The sequence below is a fragment of the Rhinatrema bivittatum genome, chromosome 9, assembly GCF_901001135.1.
Source record: "Rhinatrema bivittatum chromosome 9, aRhiBiv1.1, whole genome shotgun sequence".
In the NCBI taxonomy this organism is placed as follows: domain Eukaryota; kingdom Metazoa; phylum Chordata; class Amphibia; order Gymnophiona; family Rhinatrematidae; genus Rhinatrema; species Rhinatrema bivittatum.
Window position 1 is genome coordinate 11,984,008 of NC_042623.1, and position 21,180 is coordinate 12,005,187.

Here is a 21,180-nt window from a genome sequence, read left to right on the forward strand (position 1 = left end):
TTTGGCAACAGAATTTGTCTTTTCTTTCGCTTGACGGTCCACAGAGGCTGGACTTGGTGTTAAGCGAAAGACCATCTCCCGGCCCCCTAATGAGAGAGCGTGGACAGAAAAAGAATAGCAACAGTCAGACTGCCAATGCAGATCCTCGCCGAGAAAGAGGAGGAGAGGGAAAGGAAACCCGGGAAAGGTCAGGGAAGAGAGGTGGGAATTAAAGAAGAGGCGGAAGAAGGAAGGAGGGAAAAAAAGAAGAGAGAGTTTAAGACTGAAGGTAGGAAACCAAGAAAAAAAAAGGTCTGAACAGTTCTCAGCCTGGTGTGCAAGCTCAGTTCCTCCCCTCGCCTGCTGGTAATCCCTCACTGACTTCATGCAGCTTGGCTGGCAATGCACAACCAAGTAAGGACCAACGAAAGTTTGCACTTTTCCATTTTATTTACTTTTACACAATTCAGGCCCAATTTTTGCACGGACCGTACAGAGGGAGCTTACACGGCAGAAAAACACAGAATCGGCCAAAGCCGACGTCCCTTCCTGTCACAGCATCGCTATTTCTGGATGCGTTTTAACAACAACCGAACGCACGATTAGTTCAGAAGATACCATAAGGGGGTAAAAAAGTACTTCTGGCCGCTGGTGGGCCGAGATGACTTGGAGAGCGGCTTCGCTTTCCGCTCGCGAGCTTAGTCCGGCCTGTGTGACCAGACGGGCTTGCGCTTCTCCAGGAAGGCTTCCAAGCCTTCCTGCCCGTCCTTCAGGGTCAGGTTGTCCACCATGACCTGGGAAGTCATCCTGTAGGCATCGCTCAGGCCCTGCGCCATCTGCTTGTAAAAGGTGGCCTTCCCCAGCGCCACGATGGACCAGCTGGTTTGGCAGATTCTGCGAGCAACTTTCATGGTCTCCTCCTCCAGCTTTTCCTCCGGAACGACCTTGCTGAGGAGGCCATGCAGCAGCGCCTCACGGGCAGAGATGGGCTCCCCGGTAAACAGCATTTCCAGGGCCACCTGCAACAGACAGAGAACGGGGCCGATTAGGCTGAAAGACCACCAACCCAATCCAAGGAAGTGACAAAGAAACCCCTGCGTTGGTGGCCACTTCTGCCGTGATTAAAAAAAACCTTCCCAACCCGCAATGTGCCGATTGGCTCATAAACTGCTGGATCAGCACGTTTCCCTGCTGTATCGTAAGAACCATTAATATCATTTGCTCTACAATGTGTCCAGGAGGGTCAGATGCACTCCTCACAGATACAAGGTGGGAGAAACCCTTTAGTACGTCCGCCCCTAGTGCTGTAGGCGTTACTCCTTCTGCTAGCAAAGAACGCCCTAACTTCACCACTGGGTAAAAAAAACCCTTTTTGTTTTTGGAGGGTGAACTCGCTGCTCCTTTCATCTTCACCTTAGAGGAGGCCTCTCGTTTTGTACCTGACAGCGCCACTGACATAGTTGCATGGTGTAATTATTAAACCTCCTGCGTGTTGTCTTTTCTCTACGGCAAATAACCCTTGCTTGGACAAGTTTTCAGCATATGCCTAACCCCCCTGGGCTCTCTTTACTGCATCTCAGTGGGCCCAGGGCTGAGTGACCAAAACTGGACCCCTGAACCCCAAATGTGCTGTGAGAAATGCCCTACGCAATGACAGCACGGCCCTCATTCTCCCGTTTCATGCCCCCTGCCACGCTGGCTCTGCAGTGCACACTCACTCCTGGTAAATTATTAACCTCATACCCGGCATCCGTTCACAGCTGCAGAGAAAGGTTTACATTTTAATTCTAATACTCTTAAGTACTAAGGTGTGGGAATTAGAAAATCGTTTACAGTTTTCAGTCACCTCAGCCACATCTGCTAACACACAGGCCGGTGCTGAGCCGAGCGCACTGCTTAACTCGCGCTTGGACGCGCATCCAAAATCCCTCATGCAATAAGGGGATTAGCGCATCCAAAACGCGCGTCCTAACCAGCACGTAACTAATAGCACTCATCGCATGTAAATTCATGTTGATGAGGCTATTAACAATTACCCCCAATGCTCATTGTGCTGGGAGGCTCAATTATCAGAGGCACTAATCTGAGAACTCTTTTTGAGGGAAACACTATAGTTAAAAGTCTTCCTGAATCCTCAGCTGGTAGAAATGTTATTCAGATACTCAATGCAATCCAAGAAGAAAGTAAGGACTCTAAAGTTGACATTATCGTCCATTTGGAAACCAACGACCTTGCTGGTAACAGTGTCCGAGTGCTACAGAGAGACTGCGCAAGCAGATTAGTCACATGGCGAACACTATTGCCTTTTCAGAAGTGTTACCTGTTCATGGAAAGGGGAAGGAGATGCAAAGCTATATTGATAACTTCAATGCATTGCTCAAAACCTGGTGTAAAGAAGAAATGGAGAAATTACTTACCTGATAATTTTGTTTTCCTTAGTGTAGACGGATGGACTCAGGACCAATGGGTTATATGCTCCCCTGCCAGCAGATGGCGACGGAGTCAGATTTCAAAGCTGATGTCACTCTAGATACCCCCTGCAGTGACCTCAGCCCTTCTGTATTCTCTTCAAAAGCAACTGTGGACCTACTAGTGAAAAAAAAACTTGATTAAAAACGGATAATTGTAACTGTACTCAACCAAACAAACACTGAACCCCAGTAAAAATATGATCTAAGGACTGGATGAAGGCTTACCTGTAATCTCTTGGATTCGATATCCACTCCATGGGCGAATCCTTGGCCCTGTTCTTGGGCAGCCATGGGCGGGATGCTGAGTTCATCTGTCTACACTAAGGAAATAAAATTATCAGGTAAGTAATTTCTCCGTTTCCTAACGTGTAGCCAGATGGACTCAAGACCAATGGGATGTACAAAAGCTACTCCCGATCAGGACAGGAGGCTGCCAGCGGTCCAGTTAACACCGCCCTTGCAAAGGCTGCATCCTCTTGGACCTATTAGTCCAGGCGATAGAACCTGGAGAAGGTGTGTAAGGAGGAGCACGTCGTTGCTCGGCAGATATCGATGGAACACAGCAGTCTAGCTTCCGCCCATGACGCTGCCTAAGCCCTAGTGGAATGAGCTTTAAACTGAGAAGGTCATGGCTTTCCTGCCTCAACATAGGCTCACGTGACCACCTCCTTAATCCAGCGAGCTATGGTAGCCTGTGAAGCTGGTTCACCCTGTTTCCTTCCACCATGAAGCACAAACAGGTGGTCCAGTCTTTCGGACCAGTTCTGAAACTTCCAAATACTGCACCAAAAGCCTACTGACATTCAAATGACGGAGGCGGCAGTATTCCTCCACTAACTTGTTCTTTACAAGGATGGCAATGAAATGGACTGATTCAAATGAAACTGAGAGACTACCTTGAGGAAGAAGGATGGAACGGTACAAAGCTGTAATGCTCCTGGAGTCATCCGGAGGAACGGTTCCCGACACAATGCCTGCAGTTCAGAGATGTGACGTGCCGAGCATATAGCCATCAGGGACACCGTTTTCAAGGTTAACAAACACAAGGAAATACTGAGCAGTGGCCAAAAGGAGAGCCCTGCCAAAAGTTCTAGCACTAGATTAAGATTCCATAAGAAAACCGGTCACCCCTATGGGTGGCCGGAGGTGCTTCATCCCTTTCAGAAAACGGGCCACGTCCAGATGAGCCGACAGACTGGTTCTGTTCACCTCACCCCAGAAACAGGAGACAGCCGCTACCTGCACCTTCAAGGAGTTAAGGGTCAAACCTTTATTCAAGCCATCCTGCAAAGATTCCTGAATTAGTGGGATTTTGTCCACCCAAGGAGGTACACCGCATTCCTTGCACCAGGCCTCAAATACTCTCCAGACCCGCACATACGCTAGGGACGTAGAGAATTCTGAGTGCAGAGTAAGGTGGCAATTACAGCCGCAGAATATACTTGTTTCATCAGGTAAGCCTTCTCAAGGGCCAGACCGTACGACAGAACTGAGTCGGATCCTCGTGAAGGAGGCCCCTGTGCGGTGGGAGGCACAGGGAGGGTCTCCGCATGTCCGCATACCATGGATGCCTGGGCCAATCTGGAGCTATTAGTAGGACTAATCCCCTGTGGTGCTCGATTCTGCGAATGGCCTCAACCAGAAGGGGGCACGGAGGGAAGGGGTATAGCAACTCTTCTTCCGGCCAGGTCTGAACGACAGCGTCAGTCCCCAGGAACCACGGATCTCTTCTGCGACTGAAGAATCGGGGAACCTTTGCATTGTGAGATGCGGCCAGCAGGTGGATGGACGGGAGATCCCGGCTATCTACTATCGGCTGAAACGCTTTGCCGACAACGCCCACTCTCCTGGATCCAGACTCTCCCTGCTTAGAATGACTGCTCTGACGCCGTCTTTGCCTGCGATGTGGGAGGCTGAGATCATCTGTAGATGTATTTCTGCTCATTCCATAAGGAGATCTATTTCCTCTGTACACACTGGTGGTTGATGTAGGCTATCATCATTGCGTTGTCCGACATTATGCAGACCGCTTGACTCTAGATCTGTGGCTGAATTGTAGACACGCCAATCTAACTGCCTGGGCTTCCAGGGGCTTGATGTTCCAGAGGACCTCTACCTCGGTCCAACGGCCCTGACAGTGAGCTCCCCAGCCCCGGACCAGTCAGTATGGGGAGGAAAGGGGTACACTCCTGCTCAGATGAGCTTCCTGCAGCCACCACTGGAGCCGAGAGCATACTCCCATCGGTAAGTGGAGGCGAATCAAATAGTCTTGAGACTGCGGGTTCCAACGTGACAGTAGTGCGCGTTGAAGTGGTCACATGTGTGCCCTCGCCCAAAGCACTACTTCCAGGGTTGCCACCATTAACCCGAGAAGTTGGAGATAGCTCCACACCGTCGGCTGTATCATGCTCATCAACTAAGGCAAAAAAAACAAAGAGACAACCTTATACCGTGGAAAGATTTATTAATCAATGTAATACAGAGCCCGACTCCGGCCGAGTTTCGCCAATTAAGGCTGCATCAGGGGACGACTTCTGATGACAAAAGGAACTACATAAGTATACTCTTTGTAGTAATATTATCAAGTCAGATTTCAGTCTCAAACCTGCATACAAATCTCTTCATTTCGCGAATTAACAGCATCTCTCGCTCAGAAGTGTGCAGGGGTAAGGCAAAAGTAAACCAATGTGTATTTTGCCTTTTATTTCACAACCTCTCTACCGCAATGAGACAGGTCCTTATAATGTTATTATAAGGACCTGACCGCAATGAGACAGGTCCTTATAATGTTGAAACCTGACTCTGTCTCCATCTGCTGGCAGGGGAGCATAAACCCATTGGTCCTGAGTCCATCTGGCTACACGCTAGGAAATTGTGAGTTACTTGGATTTCAGCAAAGCTTCTGATACAGTCCCACATAAGAGGTTTGTGAATAAAACGAGAAGCTTGGGAGTGAGCGTCAAGGAGGTGGGGTGGATTACTAACTTACTGGCTGACAGGAGACAATGTGTAATGGTAAATGGACCCTGCTCTGATGAGAGAGAACGGTGTTAAGTGGAGTGGCACAAGATCGATTTTGGGACCGGTTCTGTTCATTATCTTCGCGAGCGACATTGCAGAGGACTTAGAAGGAAAAGTTTGCCTTTTTGCGGATGATTCTAAGATCTGTAACAGAGTGGACCCGCTGGAAGGAGTAGAGAGAATGAAAAGTGATTTAAGAAAACTTGAAGAGTGGTCGAAGATTTGGCAGCTGGGATTCAATGCCAAGAAGTGCAGAGTCAGCATCTGGGATGTGGTAATGCAAAAGAACTGTATGGGGTTCGGGGTGAAATACTGCCGTGCACGGGCCAAGAGAGGGATCTTGGGGTGATATTGTCTGGCGATCTGAAGATGGTGAAGCAATGTGACAAGGCGATAGCTAAAGCCAGAAGAATGCTGGGCTGCATAGAGAGAGGAATAACCAGGAAGAAAAAGGAAGTGATGATCCCCTTGTACAGGTCCTTGAGGAGGCCTCATGACAATTACTGCGTTCACTTCTGGAATCCATATCTCAAAAAGACAGAGACAGGATGGAGACGATCCAGAGAAGGACTGGGAGACTTATGAGGAGAGGCTGAAGGATCTGAGTATGTACACCCTGGAAGAGAGGAGGTGCACGGGAGATAGGATACAGACCTTCAGATAACTGAAAGGTAAAAATGATGAACAAACTTCAAACCTTTTCCTCTGGAAAGGAAAGAGTAGAACAAAGGGTCATGATATGAAATTCCAGGGGGGATAACTGAGAACCAATATCAGAAAATATTTATTCACAGGTGGATGCCTGGAATGCCCTTCTGGAGCAGGTGGTGAAGACAACAACAGTTAATGAATTCAAAAGAGCATGGGACAAACACTGCAGATCCCTAAAGGCTTAAAGAAAGGGATGGTTTAACATTTCTGCATGGGGGTAACCTGCACGGAGCGGCATTTACTACCCTTAATAGAAACATGGGGGTAACCTGCACGGAGCGGCAGTTACTACCCTTAACAGAAGGCATGGGGGTAACCTGCACGGAGCGGCAGTTACTACCCTTAACAGAAGGCATGGGGGTAACCTGCACGGAGCGGCAGTTACTACCCTTAATAGAAACATGGGGGTAACCTGCACGGAGCGACAGTTACTACCCTTAACAGAAACATGGGGGTAACCTGCATGCAGTGGCAGTTACTACCCTTAACAGAAACATGGGGGTAACCCTCATGGAGCGGCAGTTACTACCCTTAACAGAAACATGGGGATAACCTGCACGGAGCGGCAGTTACTGCCCTTAACAGAAACATGGGGGTAACCTGCATGGAGTGGCAGTTACTACCCTTAACAGAAACATGGGGGTAACCTGCATGGAGCGGCAGTTACTACCCTTAACAGAAACATGGGGGTAACCTGCACGGAGCGGCAGTTACTACCCTTAACAGAAACATTGGGGTAACCTGCATGAAGCGGCAGTTACTGCCCTTAACAGAAACATGGGGATAACCTGCATGGAGCGGCAGTTACTACCCTTAACAGAAACATGGGGATAACCTGCATGGAGCAGCAGTTACTACCCTTAACAGAAACATGGGGGTAACCTGCATGGAGCGGCAGTTACTACCCTTAACAGAAACATGGGGGTAACCTGCATGAAGCGGCAGTTATTACCCTTAACAGAAACATGGGGGTAACCTGCATGAAGCGGCAGTTACTACCCTTAACAGAAACATGGGGATAACCTGCATGGAGCAGCAGTTACTGCTCTTATCAGAAACATGGGGGTAACCTGCATGGAGCGGCAGTTACTGCTCTTATCAGAAACATGGGGGTAACCTGCATGGAGCGGCAGTTACTGCCCTTAACAGAAACATGGGGATAACCTGCATGGAGCGGCAGTTACTGCCCTTAACAGAAACATTGGAGTAACCTGCATGAAGTGGCAGTTACTGCCCTTAACAGAAACATGGGGGTAACCTGCACGGAGCGGCAATTACTACCCTTAACAGAAACATGGGGATAACCTGCATGGAGCAGCAGTTACTACCCTTAACAGAAACATGGGGATAACCTGCATGGAGCGGCAGTTACTGCCCTTAACAGAAACATTGGAGTAACCTGCATGAAGTGGCAGTTACTGCCCTTAACAGAAACATGGGGGTAACCTGCACGGAGCGGCAATTACTACCCTTAACAGAAACATGGGGGTAACCTGCATGGAGCGGCAGTTACTGCCCTTAACAGAAACATGGGGATAACCTGCATGGAGCGGCAGTTACTACCCTTAACAGAAACATTGCGGTAACCTGCATGGAGCGGCAGTTACTACCATAAGAAACTCGCTGGGCAGACTGGATGGACCATTTGGTCTTTTTCTGCCATCATTACTGTGTTATCTGATCCCACTGGGAGAATGACCATTGGCGAACAGGAGTAAAAAATGCAATAAACATAGCAGCAGACATGTGTCGTGCAGGTAACACGCAGGGCAAGGTATTAATTTGTGACCTAGTGCTGGACCGAGACATTTCCGAGGCCTGGCAGCACATGTGCTGAATTTTAATGACCCAGTAAAAAGGATTGGAATCGAAAGATGATGCCAATCCCTCACAGCCTCACTGTAACATGGCTCGGCAGATCTTTTTCACTCGCACTGCATCGTTACTGCACCTCCGGGTCTCCGAGCAGGGAGATCTCAAGCCAATTAGCAGCCGACACAATTTAAAAAAACAAGCAAACCCAGACGATTTTTCATCCCTGACCCTACAGATGGGCAAGCAGTGTTTAGTTCTGGACAGAGCCCTGCTGGCTAAGTCTCTAAGCACCCATTAAATTTAATAAGACCAGGATTTTGCTTAAATTCCCCAGAAACGTAATCTCACTCCTAATGTTTCTTTCACAGGTTTTGTTAACCTTCAACTTGTACATTTAGTGCTGACATTGCAGGCGTTACAAATCACATCCAAAATGCCGATTATACAGATGCTCGCTCTTCCGTTCTACAGATTTACCTTCCCCCCCACAGCTACAAGGGGACTCCGGACCACCTGCACCTCAGAAACCACAACACAGTTATGCAGGATAAAAATAAGGTTCCTGAAATCGATCTAAACCAACCTTAAGTAACGGAGAGGTTGAAGGACGCTGGCAGACTAAGAAGTAATAACACAACGACAAATTAAGAATATAATGAAAAGACCCAACAGGCTCATAAAACTGCCCGCGGGATGTCCGGACCTTACTGGCCTGAGCGGCGTAAGCAGGCCGCGGGATTCGAAGCCGGCACCTCCCGCCTGACCTTCGCCTCTGGGTCCTGAGGCCAGCAAGAGCGTCCGGTTTTCAGGGTTAAGCAAGACACGCAAACTACACCTGGGCTCTTACGAGCCAGTCCAGGCATCTCCGCCCTGGACATCCTGAGGACCAGACCTGCGGGGCTTTGTCCCTGGAGGGCGGCGCTGAGCTCATCCCGCAGCCGCAGCGGAAGCCGAGAGCGTGGCCTTGTCCGGCGACCTTACCTTCCTGGGCACGGATCTTCCCAGGGCCACCCCTGGCGTGGAGCAAAACAGCCCGACGTTCACTCCGGGGGTCGCAAACCTGGAGGTGTCGCTCGCCACGGCTATGTCGCAGCTCGCCACCAGCTGGCACCCTGCGGCCGTGGCCAGGCCATTCACCTTGGCGATTACCGGGACAGGAACACACTGCAGCAAGGTCATGACCTGTAGGTACAAAGCAAGAAACAGTTTCTTCAACCTACAGGTGGACTGTGAGAGGTTGATAAATTTCACCCCATTCTATTACCCCCCCCATCACTGAAATACGTAAAAATTCATCCTTCTCCTACTTGTCTCTTTCTCGGCTGTCAGTTTATTTATTTATTTAAAATATTTATATACCGTTTTACCAATACAAGATTGACCAAAGCGGTTTACAACGATAGTAACAAAAAATTCAAATAAGATAAAAATAATAAAACAAAGTTAGAATAAAAATGCAATCTACTTCATGATCAATATAAATAAAAATTTAAAAAAATTATAACAAGAGAAACAGATTTATTTATTTATTTAAAAGTGTTTGTATAGCGCTTTTACAAACAGTGTTTAATCAAAACGGTTTACATAAGTATAATAAAAAATAAATAAAAAATGAAAAGAAAAGTCATAATATTACAGAAAATGTAGTTAAAACTATTAAAAATAAAACATGATTAACGTAGTTCTAATAAAAAATTAAATGCATAATGTAAAAATATAAAAAAAATATAAGGTGCCATATGGATAACTGCGAAGAATCAGTTTGGATCTGTTATTTGGTAGGTGTAATTTTAAATGCAATTTGAAATAAATATGTTTTAAAGGATTTTTTAAAATGATTCAAATTGGGTATGGATCTTAGTGAGTCTGGTAATGCATTCCAGAGGATCGGACCAGTAACTGATAATAATAATAATAATGATAATAATTTACTATTATTTTAAATAAAAGTATAGAAATAAAAGAAGAAATACACAAACATAGCCATCAAGATGGTAGTCTCCTGATATTAATTGAAGTTTAACTACCCGTAAATGAAGCTGGGCTAGTTTGGCCCTTCTAGAGTAAACTGTGCCCAAAGGAAAGTAGAAAACATTACGAGACAAGGAAACTGCAGACAGAACAACTCAGAATAGCAGACACAAGTCCCAAAAGATGTCCTGAATAACGTAACTGTGCAGGTAAGAGAAGGTAAATAGCAGAAGGCTTCTGAGCTTCTCCAGGTGTATAAATGCCAGCAGGAATCCTCCTCCTCCCAACCTTACAAGCTGTTGCTCTCCTAAGGAAAGGGAGCACCTGCCTTCTCAGGCAGTGAGAGAGCAGTCCGCCCTTCCAGCTCTGGGACGGTTTAGGAGGTGGGAGCGGGGTAGGAAGTGATGGGGAGAGGAGAGCTGGAAGGGCGAGGGAGAGAAGCAGCCAGCGCTTCTTGTATGAGTGGAGGAGTAGCCTAGAGGTCGCTCCTTGTGACCTTGGGCAAGTCACTTTACCCTCCATTGCCTCAGGTACAAAAACTTGGATTGTAAGCCCTCTGGGGATAGGGAAATACCTACAGTACCTGAATGTAATCCACTTTGATGTATCTATGAAAGGTGGAATATAAAAAAAACCCCTAAATGATTAAGGAAGGCTTCCCAAAGTCGTCAAGACCTGCTCACGACCCGCCACCTTCAGAGCTTCCCCAAACAAGGGAGAACCAAGCATCCGTGAGCAGGAGAGGGCCCCCGAGTACAGGAAAATCTACTGGCAAACTCCCCGTCACTGCACTCCAGGCCTTTGTGGTACCTTGCAGTGCACACGGCACATCCCCTCACCTCGGCGCAGGTATCGAACACTTCAGTGTGGTACTCCCGGCACTGCACAGTCGTCAGCTCCTTTAGGTCATGGCCCGAGGAGAACACAGGCCCTTCAGCTGCAAAATTACAAAACAGAGGAGAATAAGATACAAAGAACAAAATGCCGTCTGCCGGGAGCTGAACTGCAGGACGTCAGCAAAAGCCAGGGCAGCAGTGCAGAAATCTAAGTCCCCAGTACACGGGATGCACTATTGCGCTGCTGCACATCTGTCTGCATAATGATGAGGCAGTGCTCATAAAAAGCACTAAGGACCACTTGACGACCCCAGACTGTCTCCTCTTATCGCTTTGTTCACCAAAGGGTAGAATCATCACCATGTTCACTAAAGAGTGATCGCACGCATGTTTGGGTTAGCATGCTTTTTTTTTTTTTTTTAAATTCCTGATGCATTAGCATATAATTACTGCAGCAAGAGTGATCTCTTTTTATTTTTTTTAGTATGTAAGTAAAGGAAGGTGTGCAGAAATTCAATGCACATGTTTAACTCAGTGTCTTATGACATGCGGCTCCCAAGTGTTGCGGGCTGTAAATAAACACAACACCAGCAGCTTAAAGAGAAAGATCTCATCTATAATGAGATATCTCAGGAGAGTGCCAGTTTGTTTATTTGCATAACATTTTCCTAACTGGTTAGCATTATAATTTTATCTCATATATGCTAATGAGACTGGATTCTTGTAAGTCATGTGATTTCTTGTAAATTGAGCCGGAAGGCAAAAACAAAACTTAGTGGTGAACCTTAACATACTTTCTGACCTTTTACATACTTTTTAGCATTTCAGCAGCACTGGATATTTTTGCAAGTCTGATCAGTGCAATTTCATTGCTGTAATTCTTTTTATTTCTTCACCGTCACCAAACTACTTTAGCTTTATAAGAAAACCTTTTCAAAATACCCTGGTGAACAGAAAGAGAAACATTAACTCTTACTGATCTTCCCCATCCCTTTGGAAGCTTTCATGAAGCCCAGGTACCAAGCATGAGCTGTTAAACCATGCACACCTAGAGGTGGCTGCACATATCTTGCTGTAAGTTCTAGAGACACTGTTACGTGGAAAAGCACTGAAAAGTCCAGGCCAGACGGTTCTATGACCTAGACCTTGATGAAGAATCACTGGCAAATTCCTGTGTGGGAAAAAAGGCACTTATTGCCAACATTTTTTCAGCAGGGTTCTGGTGGTCCAGTTTAAAAGCCCTGAACACTATTCACACTCCCCACCAAGACAGGAATCTGCCTCTACCATGGAAATCAGGGTCCTTAACGAAGAACCTGCATCAATTGCTGGAGGTATTCTGCTAGCGAACAAATAAACAAAAGTCTAATTAATCAGTGCTGGTTACGTAAGTATAAGAGCCTGCTAGAGGGGTTCACATCCACTGTATGCACGAGGGGAACCCCTGTCCAGTGTTTAAGCTAAAATGGGGGCTCCTATCCACTAGGTCCTGCCCTCGATGGCAGCTGTGCTATATTAGATCCTATTACTGGATGCTACCCCATACGCCCCAGAAATTATTCAGATTTCTCCAGGAAGGTCCCAACTTTGAAGGAGACCCTGGATACTCCCAGTCCAGTCTAGCAGAGACCTTCCGAAGTGCCGGAAGGGATGAAGGAAATAAATCTTTCTGTTCAGGACGGTCAGAGGAGGGAGCTGCAGGGGCAAGTCAAGTGCATGGATCTGGAGTGCAAGGACAGGCAGAGCCATAGGAGATATTTCTCTTCCAGGCAGAGGACCCGAATCCCCCACCAATGATCCTGGGGAGGAGAGAAGGGGGATAAAGGAAAATTGATTCTTACCTGCTAATTTTCATTCCTGTAATACCACAGATCAGACTAGACAAGTGGATTTTTGCATCCCTACCAGCAGATGGAGGCAGAGAACAAGCTTTTCTGAAACTGCTACATAAGCTAGAGTGCCTCCTGCAGTCCCTCAGTATTGACCTGTACCCAAGCCAAGATGTAGACAAATTAAAAACTAACCTAACTCCCTCCTCTATGTGAGAAGGCAGAGCACTTCAACAAGAACCCTTTTGTCCACAGCAGGGATCGAAACCCCTGAAAGTTAAACATTAACAACAACAAGACTACGCAGTCTTCTCTCTGATACACATTGTCAAGATATCGGTCTTTCAAGAGGGTGGGGCTCGGGACTGATCTGTGGTATTCCAGGAACAAACATTAGCAGGTAAGAACCAATTTTCCTTTCCTGTTCATACCCCGGATCAGTCCAAACAAGTGGGGTGTACCCAAGCTCCCCTAAAGACCAATTTGCAACACACGCGCCTCAAACAGCACCTCATCAGGCACCCAAACGTCTATTCGGTAATGTCTGGTGAAAGTGCGATGACCAAGTCACCGCACGGAAGATCTCCTGTGGAGAAACCAACTGACACTCTGCCCGGAAAGCTGCCTACGCTCTTGCCCCTTCAGGAAGTGCCCTTCCCTTTCAAATATAATCCGAAATCAGGGCCTCTTTCAGCCAACGCGCAATTGTAACTTTCAAAGCCTTGCACCCCTTCTTTGATCCACTGAACACCACACAAAAAGATGATCAGACCTTTGAAATCCACTGGTAACCTTCAGACACCAAAAGTAACCACCGACTGACATCCAACAAATGCAACTCTCTGGGCCTGCTGCATCCAGATGCCGGAATGCAGTAAGTTCAACCGGCTGACCTACGACAAAAATGACAGAACCGTCTGCCACAAAACCCCATTCACTGAAATTTGAAGAAAGGGGTCCCTACACGACAAGGCCTGAAGTTCCGAAATTCACCTGGCCGAACAGATAGCCACTAGAAACACCACATTCAGGGAAAAATCCTTCAGGGACATCCCCTGTAATGACTCAAAAGGTGAACTACAAAGAGTGTTAAGCACCAGAACATCTCATCAGGATAGAACGCCAAAGAAACTCCATCCACCTTACCTTGACAAAAGCAGCTAAGACTGCCATCTGATTACGAAGCGAGTTATATGCCAACCCTTTCACAAGCCCTTTCTGCAGAAAGGCCCAATTTTGAGGACCAACACCCATGTCGGGTCAAGCCCTTCTTCAACACACCAGACCTCAAATGCTTTCCACACCCTGACATAAGCCCAAAACGTGAACGGTCGTCTGGCCTGAAGTAAGGCAGTAATAACTGCTTCTGAGTACCACTTCAATCACAATCAAAGGTCAGACCATGAGAAAAAAAGTGATCTGTCTGATCTGAAAAGACTGGATCCTGCCAGATCAGCTCTTAAAGATAACCTAACTTCAGAGGACCGCCAACTGCAAGATTATCAAGTCTGCAACTAGTGTCAACGTGGCCCCTCTGGCACCACTATTATATAACAGAACTCTCACCGGCCACAGAAGACCCAACACTTTTAATGCCTTCTGAGCTGCACTCTCGACTGCTCGCCTTGGCATTCTTCCTTGTCCCCATAAGATCCACTGAGCAACTCCCCACCTGGCCTGAATTAGCTCCATTCCTTCTGGCAATAATTCCCATTTTCCCAGATCCAGCTACTGCCAGCTGAGATAGTCCACTTGCACCCTGGCTGCAGAGGACGCTGCCAGTGCCGCCAAATAAGTTTCTTCTCAAGCAAACAGTCCATTTTTTGCCGCACTGCCTGACAAAACCCGAACTGCATGAATGATAGACCATAATGCTTGTGTGGACGACCACTGACCCTGAGCAGTCTGTCCTTATCAGGCAGGAATCGGTGATCACCACTCCCCTACCGGGATCCCCAACTCCACTCCTCGCTCTAAACTGTCCCAAAAAAGCCAGTGCGAAGGACTGGACTTGGCTAACCCTTGAAGGGGTGTCGGGAGCTGAAATTCCTCAGAGGGCAAATTCAGGAGAGATTGTATATACGCGAATGCCCATGGAACTAAATTCAGTGCAGAAGCCATAGTGCCCAGGACTTGCAAATAACCCCAACTTTAGGTACCAAAGTCGCAATAGACAATGGACTGAGCCTGCAACTTCATCATCCTTTCCGCCATGAGGAAGACTCTTCCCAACGTGGTATCAAACCCCGCCCCAAGATACTGCAGGGATTGGAAGGGAATAAGGCTGCTCTGTGCTAGGTACACCACCCAGGCCAGAGACCGTAACTTCTGCATCACCCGCAGCATGGACTGATGTCTTCTGACTTTGCCTAACCGCAGAAACATCTGATGTCCTGAGAAGCCTCTTGTCAGTCCGATGCCAGAAACTCCCCTTTGCAAACCATCGCTCTTACTGATGTCAATGTTTCCATGCAACAACGAGGTACCCAGAACGTCGCAAGGGTCTTCTTTCTCTGACGCTCCAAAATCGATTGAATATCTGCCTTTCCCCCATTCCTCTGGAGGCACAGTCACCATCGGCTCCAGATGCTGTAATTGCTTCTAGCGTGGTGTGCACGGCGTCTATCTTTACTTGCGACGTGCAAGGGAAACTCATAAGTCTTCTCGGACAGGACGAGCAAAATCTTAGGTGAAGCCGCCTCTTATCATGTCCAGTACCCATTGGTCCAAAGACCTTGGTCCACTCCTCGTAACAAAGGGCCAATCTTCCTCCGACTGCCCTTTATTTATTTATTTTTTTGAGAAGAGTGGTCCAGCTTCTCTTCATTGTTGGGCCTTGCTGCCTCCGGCCCCTTAACCGGAGTTATCCTGAGTGGAATTACGCAGACCCCGAAAGGACTGCTGCCGCCATGATCCTTGCTTCTGAGATGAGAAATCCCCCCCCCCCCCCCAAACATTGGAGCAATACCCTCTCTTCGGGTTATCTTCAGGCAACTTTAGCCCATTGGACTCCCCCAAAAGGTTGCTCCAGATCCTAAACGCACACTAACCTCCCCCTAAAGAGGAGATCACTGAGCTGGGCCTTGGACCAGACGTCCATTGACGAATTGCATGACCAGAGAAAACATAGGAAAATTAGTTCTTACCTGTTAATTTTCGTTCCTGTAGTACCAAAGATCAGTCCAGACTGCTGGGTTATGCCTCCCTTCCAGCAGATGGAGTCAGAGAAAAGCTGAAAAGCACCCCCTAGATATACCGGTGTGCCACCTGCGATCCCTCAGTATTTTCTCTGACTCCAGCAGATTGAGAGGCATAACCTGCGGTCCTGATCATCTCTAAATCGGGAGTGTTTCTCTCACACAGGTTTGGTTTAAATTTAACGGACAATCCTCTGACTAGATCAATTCTTAAAAAAAAACAAAAAAACCCCAGCAAAGGACACAGGCAGGCAAGGCAGGGCATTGCCCTATAGCCTTTTCCCGGAGTAACCTTTGGTCCCCTGCCCGGTGAGCTATCAGGGGGAGGATTCACCGGTGGGCCGGTCACTCTCCCCCTTCTCCAGAGAAGCAGCATACCTCGGAGACACAGCTATTCCAGAGACGTTTAATTCCTCTGATGGTCCAGTATTTTTGTGGTTCAGGGAGGGTGTTCCCCTGAGTTAGTATTAAAGTTAAAAAAACAAAACAGAAGACATTAAGGCAATTTCTTTGCGAGAGAGAAGGTTTTTTATTTAAGTACAGACCTTTTTGGCCCTCGCCTGCCTTGATCTCCCGGGCCTCCGGACGGGGTGGCCTGTCACCCGACAGCGTTTTCGTGCTATCATTACGCCGCGGGGAGCCGTTTGCATGGCATGTGGGGAGCCGGGGTACCGGCTCTCCCGCGAAGACCCCTTGCTCCCGGTGTATCCCCGGGAGCAAGGGGCCTTCGCAGTGGCCGATTTCGGGCAGGGGAGCAGCCCTGCCGCGCCCGAGGGGACACAAAAGTGCGCCGCTTTCTCGGAAGCAGAGGCCCGGCACGGGGGTGGCGGCCATCTTGCCTCCTTCTGGTGCCGCTGCGGCCATCTTGCCTCAGGCAGATCGCGATGATGATTCCATAGGGGAGGGAGAGGAGCTCCCTCCTCTGTCCCCGCCGGCACTCAGCCCTCAGAGACCACGCGATTTTCAGCGGAGCTCCGCTCTGCCCCCGTTTCCATCGGCGGGGGGGCCCTTAAAGAGACCTCACCCATTTTTTTCCCCAGTTTGTGTTACTTCTACATAAGGCTTATGTGGAAGCTGAAACTGACTGGGAAAATCGGTCTCCTGCCCAAGCTAAGTATTTTAAGAGCACAGCAGACCAGGAAAGCCCTGGGTCGGGGGTGCCTTGCGTGGTCCAGGGTGGTGGACCTTCTATCCCTGTCTCTTCTGCGGATCTCATGTCTCAGGACCCCCCCCACTCATGATCTGGGTGAGGATGTGGGCAGTGCCGAGCCAGTGGAGGGGGATGATCCGCAGATACTCCGCTTGTTCCGCAAGGAGCAGCTGGACCCGTTAATTTCACATGTACTTCAGGAACTTGAGATCCCAGTTCCACAGGCGATTCCGCAGGCGATACCCATTGGTCCAAAGACCTTGGTCCACTCCTCGTAACAAAGGGCCAATCTTCCTGCCACCACCCTTTATTTATTTATTTATTTATTTATTTTGAGAAGAGTGGTCCAGCTTCTCTTCATTGTGCGGCCTTGCTGCCTCCGACCCCTTAACCGGAGTTATCCTGGGTGGAATTACGCAGACCCCGAAAGGACTGCTGCCGCCATGATCCTTGCTTCTGAGATGAGAAAGCCCCCCCTGTTGGAGCAATACCCGCTCTTCGGGTTATCTCCAGGCAACTTTAGCCCATTGGACTCCCCCAGAAGGTTGCTCCAGATCCTAGACGCACACTAACCTCCCCCTAAAGAGGGGATCACTGAGCTGGGCCTTGGACCAGACGACCACTGACGAATTGCACGACCAGAGAAAACATCTTGCCGACACCACCGACACCGTAATGCCTGCTGACTTCTGACACAGATCATAGGGCGAATATGCCACATCAGCCACGGCTGCCCCCAGACCTGCCGCCTGCCTGGTGGAGGCCGAGGAAGCCTGTCCTTTCGCTGCAAGCTCTGCACTCACCGCAGCCAGTCCTGCATGCCCAAGGTTGAACCCTTCAACATCCTTTTTAGGTGGATTGGCAACTTCTGATCCTGAGCAACCTTCAGCATGGCCGAAGGCTCCGCCCAGGCGGTTTTCTTTGTATCGTGGAGAGGGTGGCGCCCCTAGTGGCAGGTCCTTTAGCTTATTCTCAGGGACTGCTGCAGCAGACTCCTTTGAGGCAGAGTCAGCACTGAAGCTTCTCCAGCGAGTAATGCTGACAGTGTCACCTTTAGGCAAGGAGGCTATGGGTTAAAGTTACTTAATATGGGGAGGCCTTCATAAAGCTAGGAGGTTGAGACGGGTCTGTACTCATCCCATACTAAAAGTAGGCGTCACCTTCCAGGCCTGGCACCCTTTTGCCATAACTTAAAATAAGGTATTATACACCCATATAGTGCTTCATATAGTGCTCAGGAGTTTATTGAAACAAACTTCACAGAGGAGAAGTCACACACAACATAAAAGTATTGTCTGAAATGCATTTCCACCCAATCAATGCGAACTTGGGTTTCCTATCCTTTTAAACCAATTATTTGTTAAAATAAAACAAGCAGCTTCTTTCTCTGTGCTCTGCTATGCTTTCCTTCATCATACGTATAGGCAAGGCTGGCCTAATACAGCGGTGACTCCTAATTCTCCCAGATATAAAGTAGCATGGGAAAAACCCCATCAGAAGAAGGGCTCCCTAGGCCAGCTCCGTGGCCCTCATTACAACTCTCAACAGCTGCCATAGCTTAATACAACAACCCTTCTTACACAGCCACTCGCTCATACTGTTGTTAACCCCCAAAACATTTCCTTTTCTTTATAACAATTCCTTCTTGGTTCCCAACCACAAAAACAAGTGCTCTCAACATTTAAACAAAACCCTCTACTTCTGCTTCTTCAGTAATAGACCTAGCAACTCTAATGAACCCCTAACAGTGCTAGAGACTCTCATCCAACAAACTGCTGCACAGAAAAGGGAAAGAGATAATCTTAGGGCTGACTCAGCTTTAGAATAAATTGCGCCTGGGCACTGTTCTTCTGCCTCAGCCTCTCCATCCTCCTCGCCTTCCATTCAGCTGTCCTGAATTGCCTGCCCCCTCTCTTTATGTGAGTTAGACTACCCCTCCCTAGGAAGACACTGCCTCTTTGTTTCTTTGCCCCCAACCCTTCCCGGGGCTGACTACCAGGGCATCTGGGAAATGTAGTTTCCCTTTACTTCCTGTAAAGGAACCTTCACACCTTAAGGAAACACTTAAAGTTTTACAGCACAGAGACTCAGCTCTGGCTCAAATCAGCACAGTATGTATCAGCATCCGGCAGAGGATAGAGCTCAGCCATAGCTCTGCCCACCTTCAGTCCCACTTGTGGACTAACCCACTCCCTGAGAATCAATTTCTTTACTGTTCCATGCAATGGAAAGGCTTTCGGGGCCCCCACAGGCCTTCCCTGAAGGGGTCTCCCCCTTTCATGGTCAGACCCTGAAGGGGTCTCCCAACTGTTCAAGCACATAAGAACATAAGAACATAAGAAATTGCCATGCTGGGTCAGACCAAGGGTCCATCAAGCCCAGCATCCTGTTTCTAACAGAGACCAAACCAGGCCACAAGAACCTGGCAATTACCCAAACACTAAGAAGATCCCATGCTACTGATGCAATTAATAGCAGTGGCTATTCCCTAAGTAAACTTGATTAATAGCAGTTAATGGACTTCTCCTCCAAGAACTTATCCAATCCTTTTTTGAACCCAGTTACACTAACTGCACTAACCACATCCTCTGGCAACAAATTCCACAGCTTTATTGTGCATTGAGTGAAAAAGAATTTTCTCCGATTAGTCTTAAATGTGCTACTTGCTAACTTCATGGAATGCCCCCTGGTCCTTCTGTTATTCGAAAGTGTAAATAACCGAGTCACATCTACTCGTTCAAGACCTCTCATTATTTTATAGACCTCTATCATATCCCTCCTCAGCCGTCTCTTCTCTAAGCTGAACAGCCCTAACTTCTTCAGTCTTTCCTCACAGGGGAGCTGTTCCATCCCCTTTATCATTTTGGTTGCCCTTCTCTGTACCTTCTCCATCACAACTATATCTTTTTTGAGATGCAGCGACCAGAATTGTACACAGTATTCAAGGTGCAGTCTCACCATGGAGCGATACAGAGGCATTATGACATTTTCCGTTCTATTAACCATTCCCTTCCTAATAATTCCTAACATTCTGTTTGCTTTTTTGACTGCTGCAGCACACTGAGCCGACTGATTTTAAAGTATTATCCACTATGATGCCTAGATCTTTTTCCTGGGTGGTAGCTCCTAATATGGAACCTAACATCGTGTAACTACAGCAAGGGTTATTTTTCCCTATATGCAACACCTTGCACTTGTCCACATTAAATTTCATCTGCCATTTGGATGCCCAATCTTCCAGTCTCATAAGGTCCTCCTGCGATTTATCACAATTTACTTGTCATTTAATTACTATGAATAATTTTATATCATCTGCAGATTTGATAACCTCACTCATCATATTCCTTTCCAGATCATTTATATATATATTGAAAAGCACCGGTCCAAGTACAGATCCCTGAGGCACTCCACTGTTTACCCTTTTCCACTGAGAAAATTGACCATTTAATCCTACTCTCTGTTTCCTGTCTTTTAACCAGTTTGTACTCCACGAAAGGGCATCGCCTCCTATCCCATGACTTTTTACTTTTCTTGGAAGCCTCTCATGAGGGACTTTGTCAAACGCCTTCTGAAAATCCAAATACACTACATCTACCAGTTCACCTTTATCCATGTTTATTAACCCCTTCAAAAAAATGAAGATTTGTTAGGCAAGACTTCCCTTGGGTAAATCCATGTTGACTGTGTCCCATTAAATCATGTCTTTCTATATGCTCTACGATTTTGATCTTGAGAATAGTTTCCACAATTTTTCCCAGCACTGGAGTCAGGCTTACCGGTCTATAGTTTCCTGGATTGCCCCTGGAGCCCTTTTTAAATATTGGGGTTACATTGGCCACCCTCCAGTCTTCAGGTACAATGGATGATTTTAATAAGTTACAAATTTTAACTAATAGATCAGAAATTTCATTTTTTAGTTCCTTCAGTACCCTAGGATGCATACCATCTGGTCCAGGTGATTTGCTACTCTTTAGTTTGTCAATCTGGCCTACTACATCTTCCAGGTTCACAGTGATTTCGTTCAGTTTGTCTGACTCATCGCCCCTGAAAACCATCTCCGGAACTGGTATCTCCCCAACATCCTGATTAGTAAACACGGAAGAAAGAATTAATTTAGTCTTTCTGCAAGGGCCTTATCTTCCCTAAGAGCCCCTTTAACCCTTCGATCATCTAACAGTCCAACCAACTCCCTCACAGGTT

The 21,180-nt window shown here is 47.5% G+C and overlaps 1 protein-coding gene across 1 annotated transcript in view; it reads right to left on the minus strand.

Moving 5' to 3' along the window:
* Positions 1-406: 406 nt before the first annotated feature.
* Positions 407-21,180, minus strand: part of ECHDC3 (enoyl-CoA hydratase domain containing 3) — a 35,408-nt gene continuing 14,634 nt past the window's right edge. Inside the window, exons 3-5 of the mRNA XM_029616404.1 lie at positions 10,808-10,905; positions 8,979-9,179; positions 407-998 (exon numbers count right to left, since the gene is read on the minus strand). Of these exons, the coding sequence (XP_029472264.1) occupies positions 678-998; positions 8,979-9,179; positions 10,808-10,905 (620 nt within the window). The 3' untranslated portion in view covers positions 407-677. The remainder of the gene's footprint in view (positions 999-8,978; positions 9,180-10,807; positions 10,906-21,180) is intronic.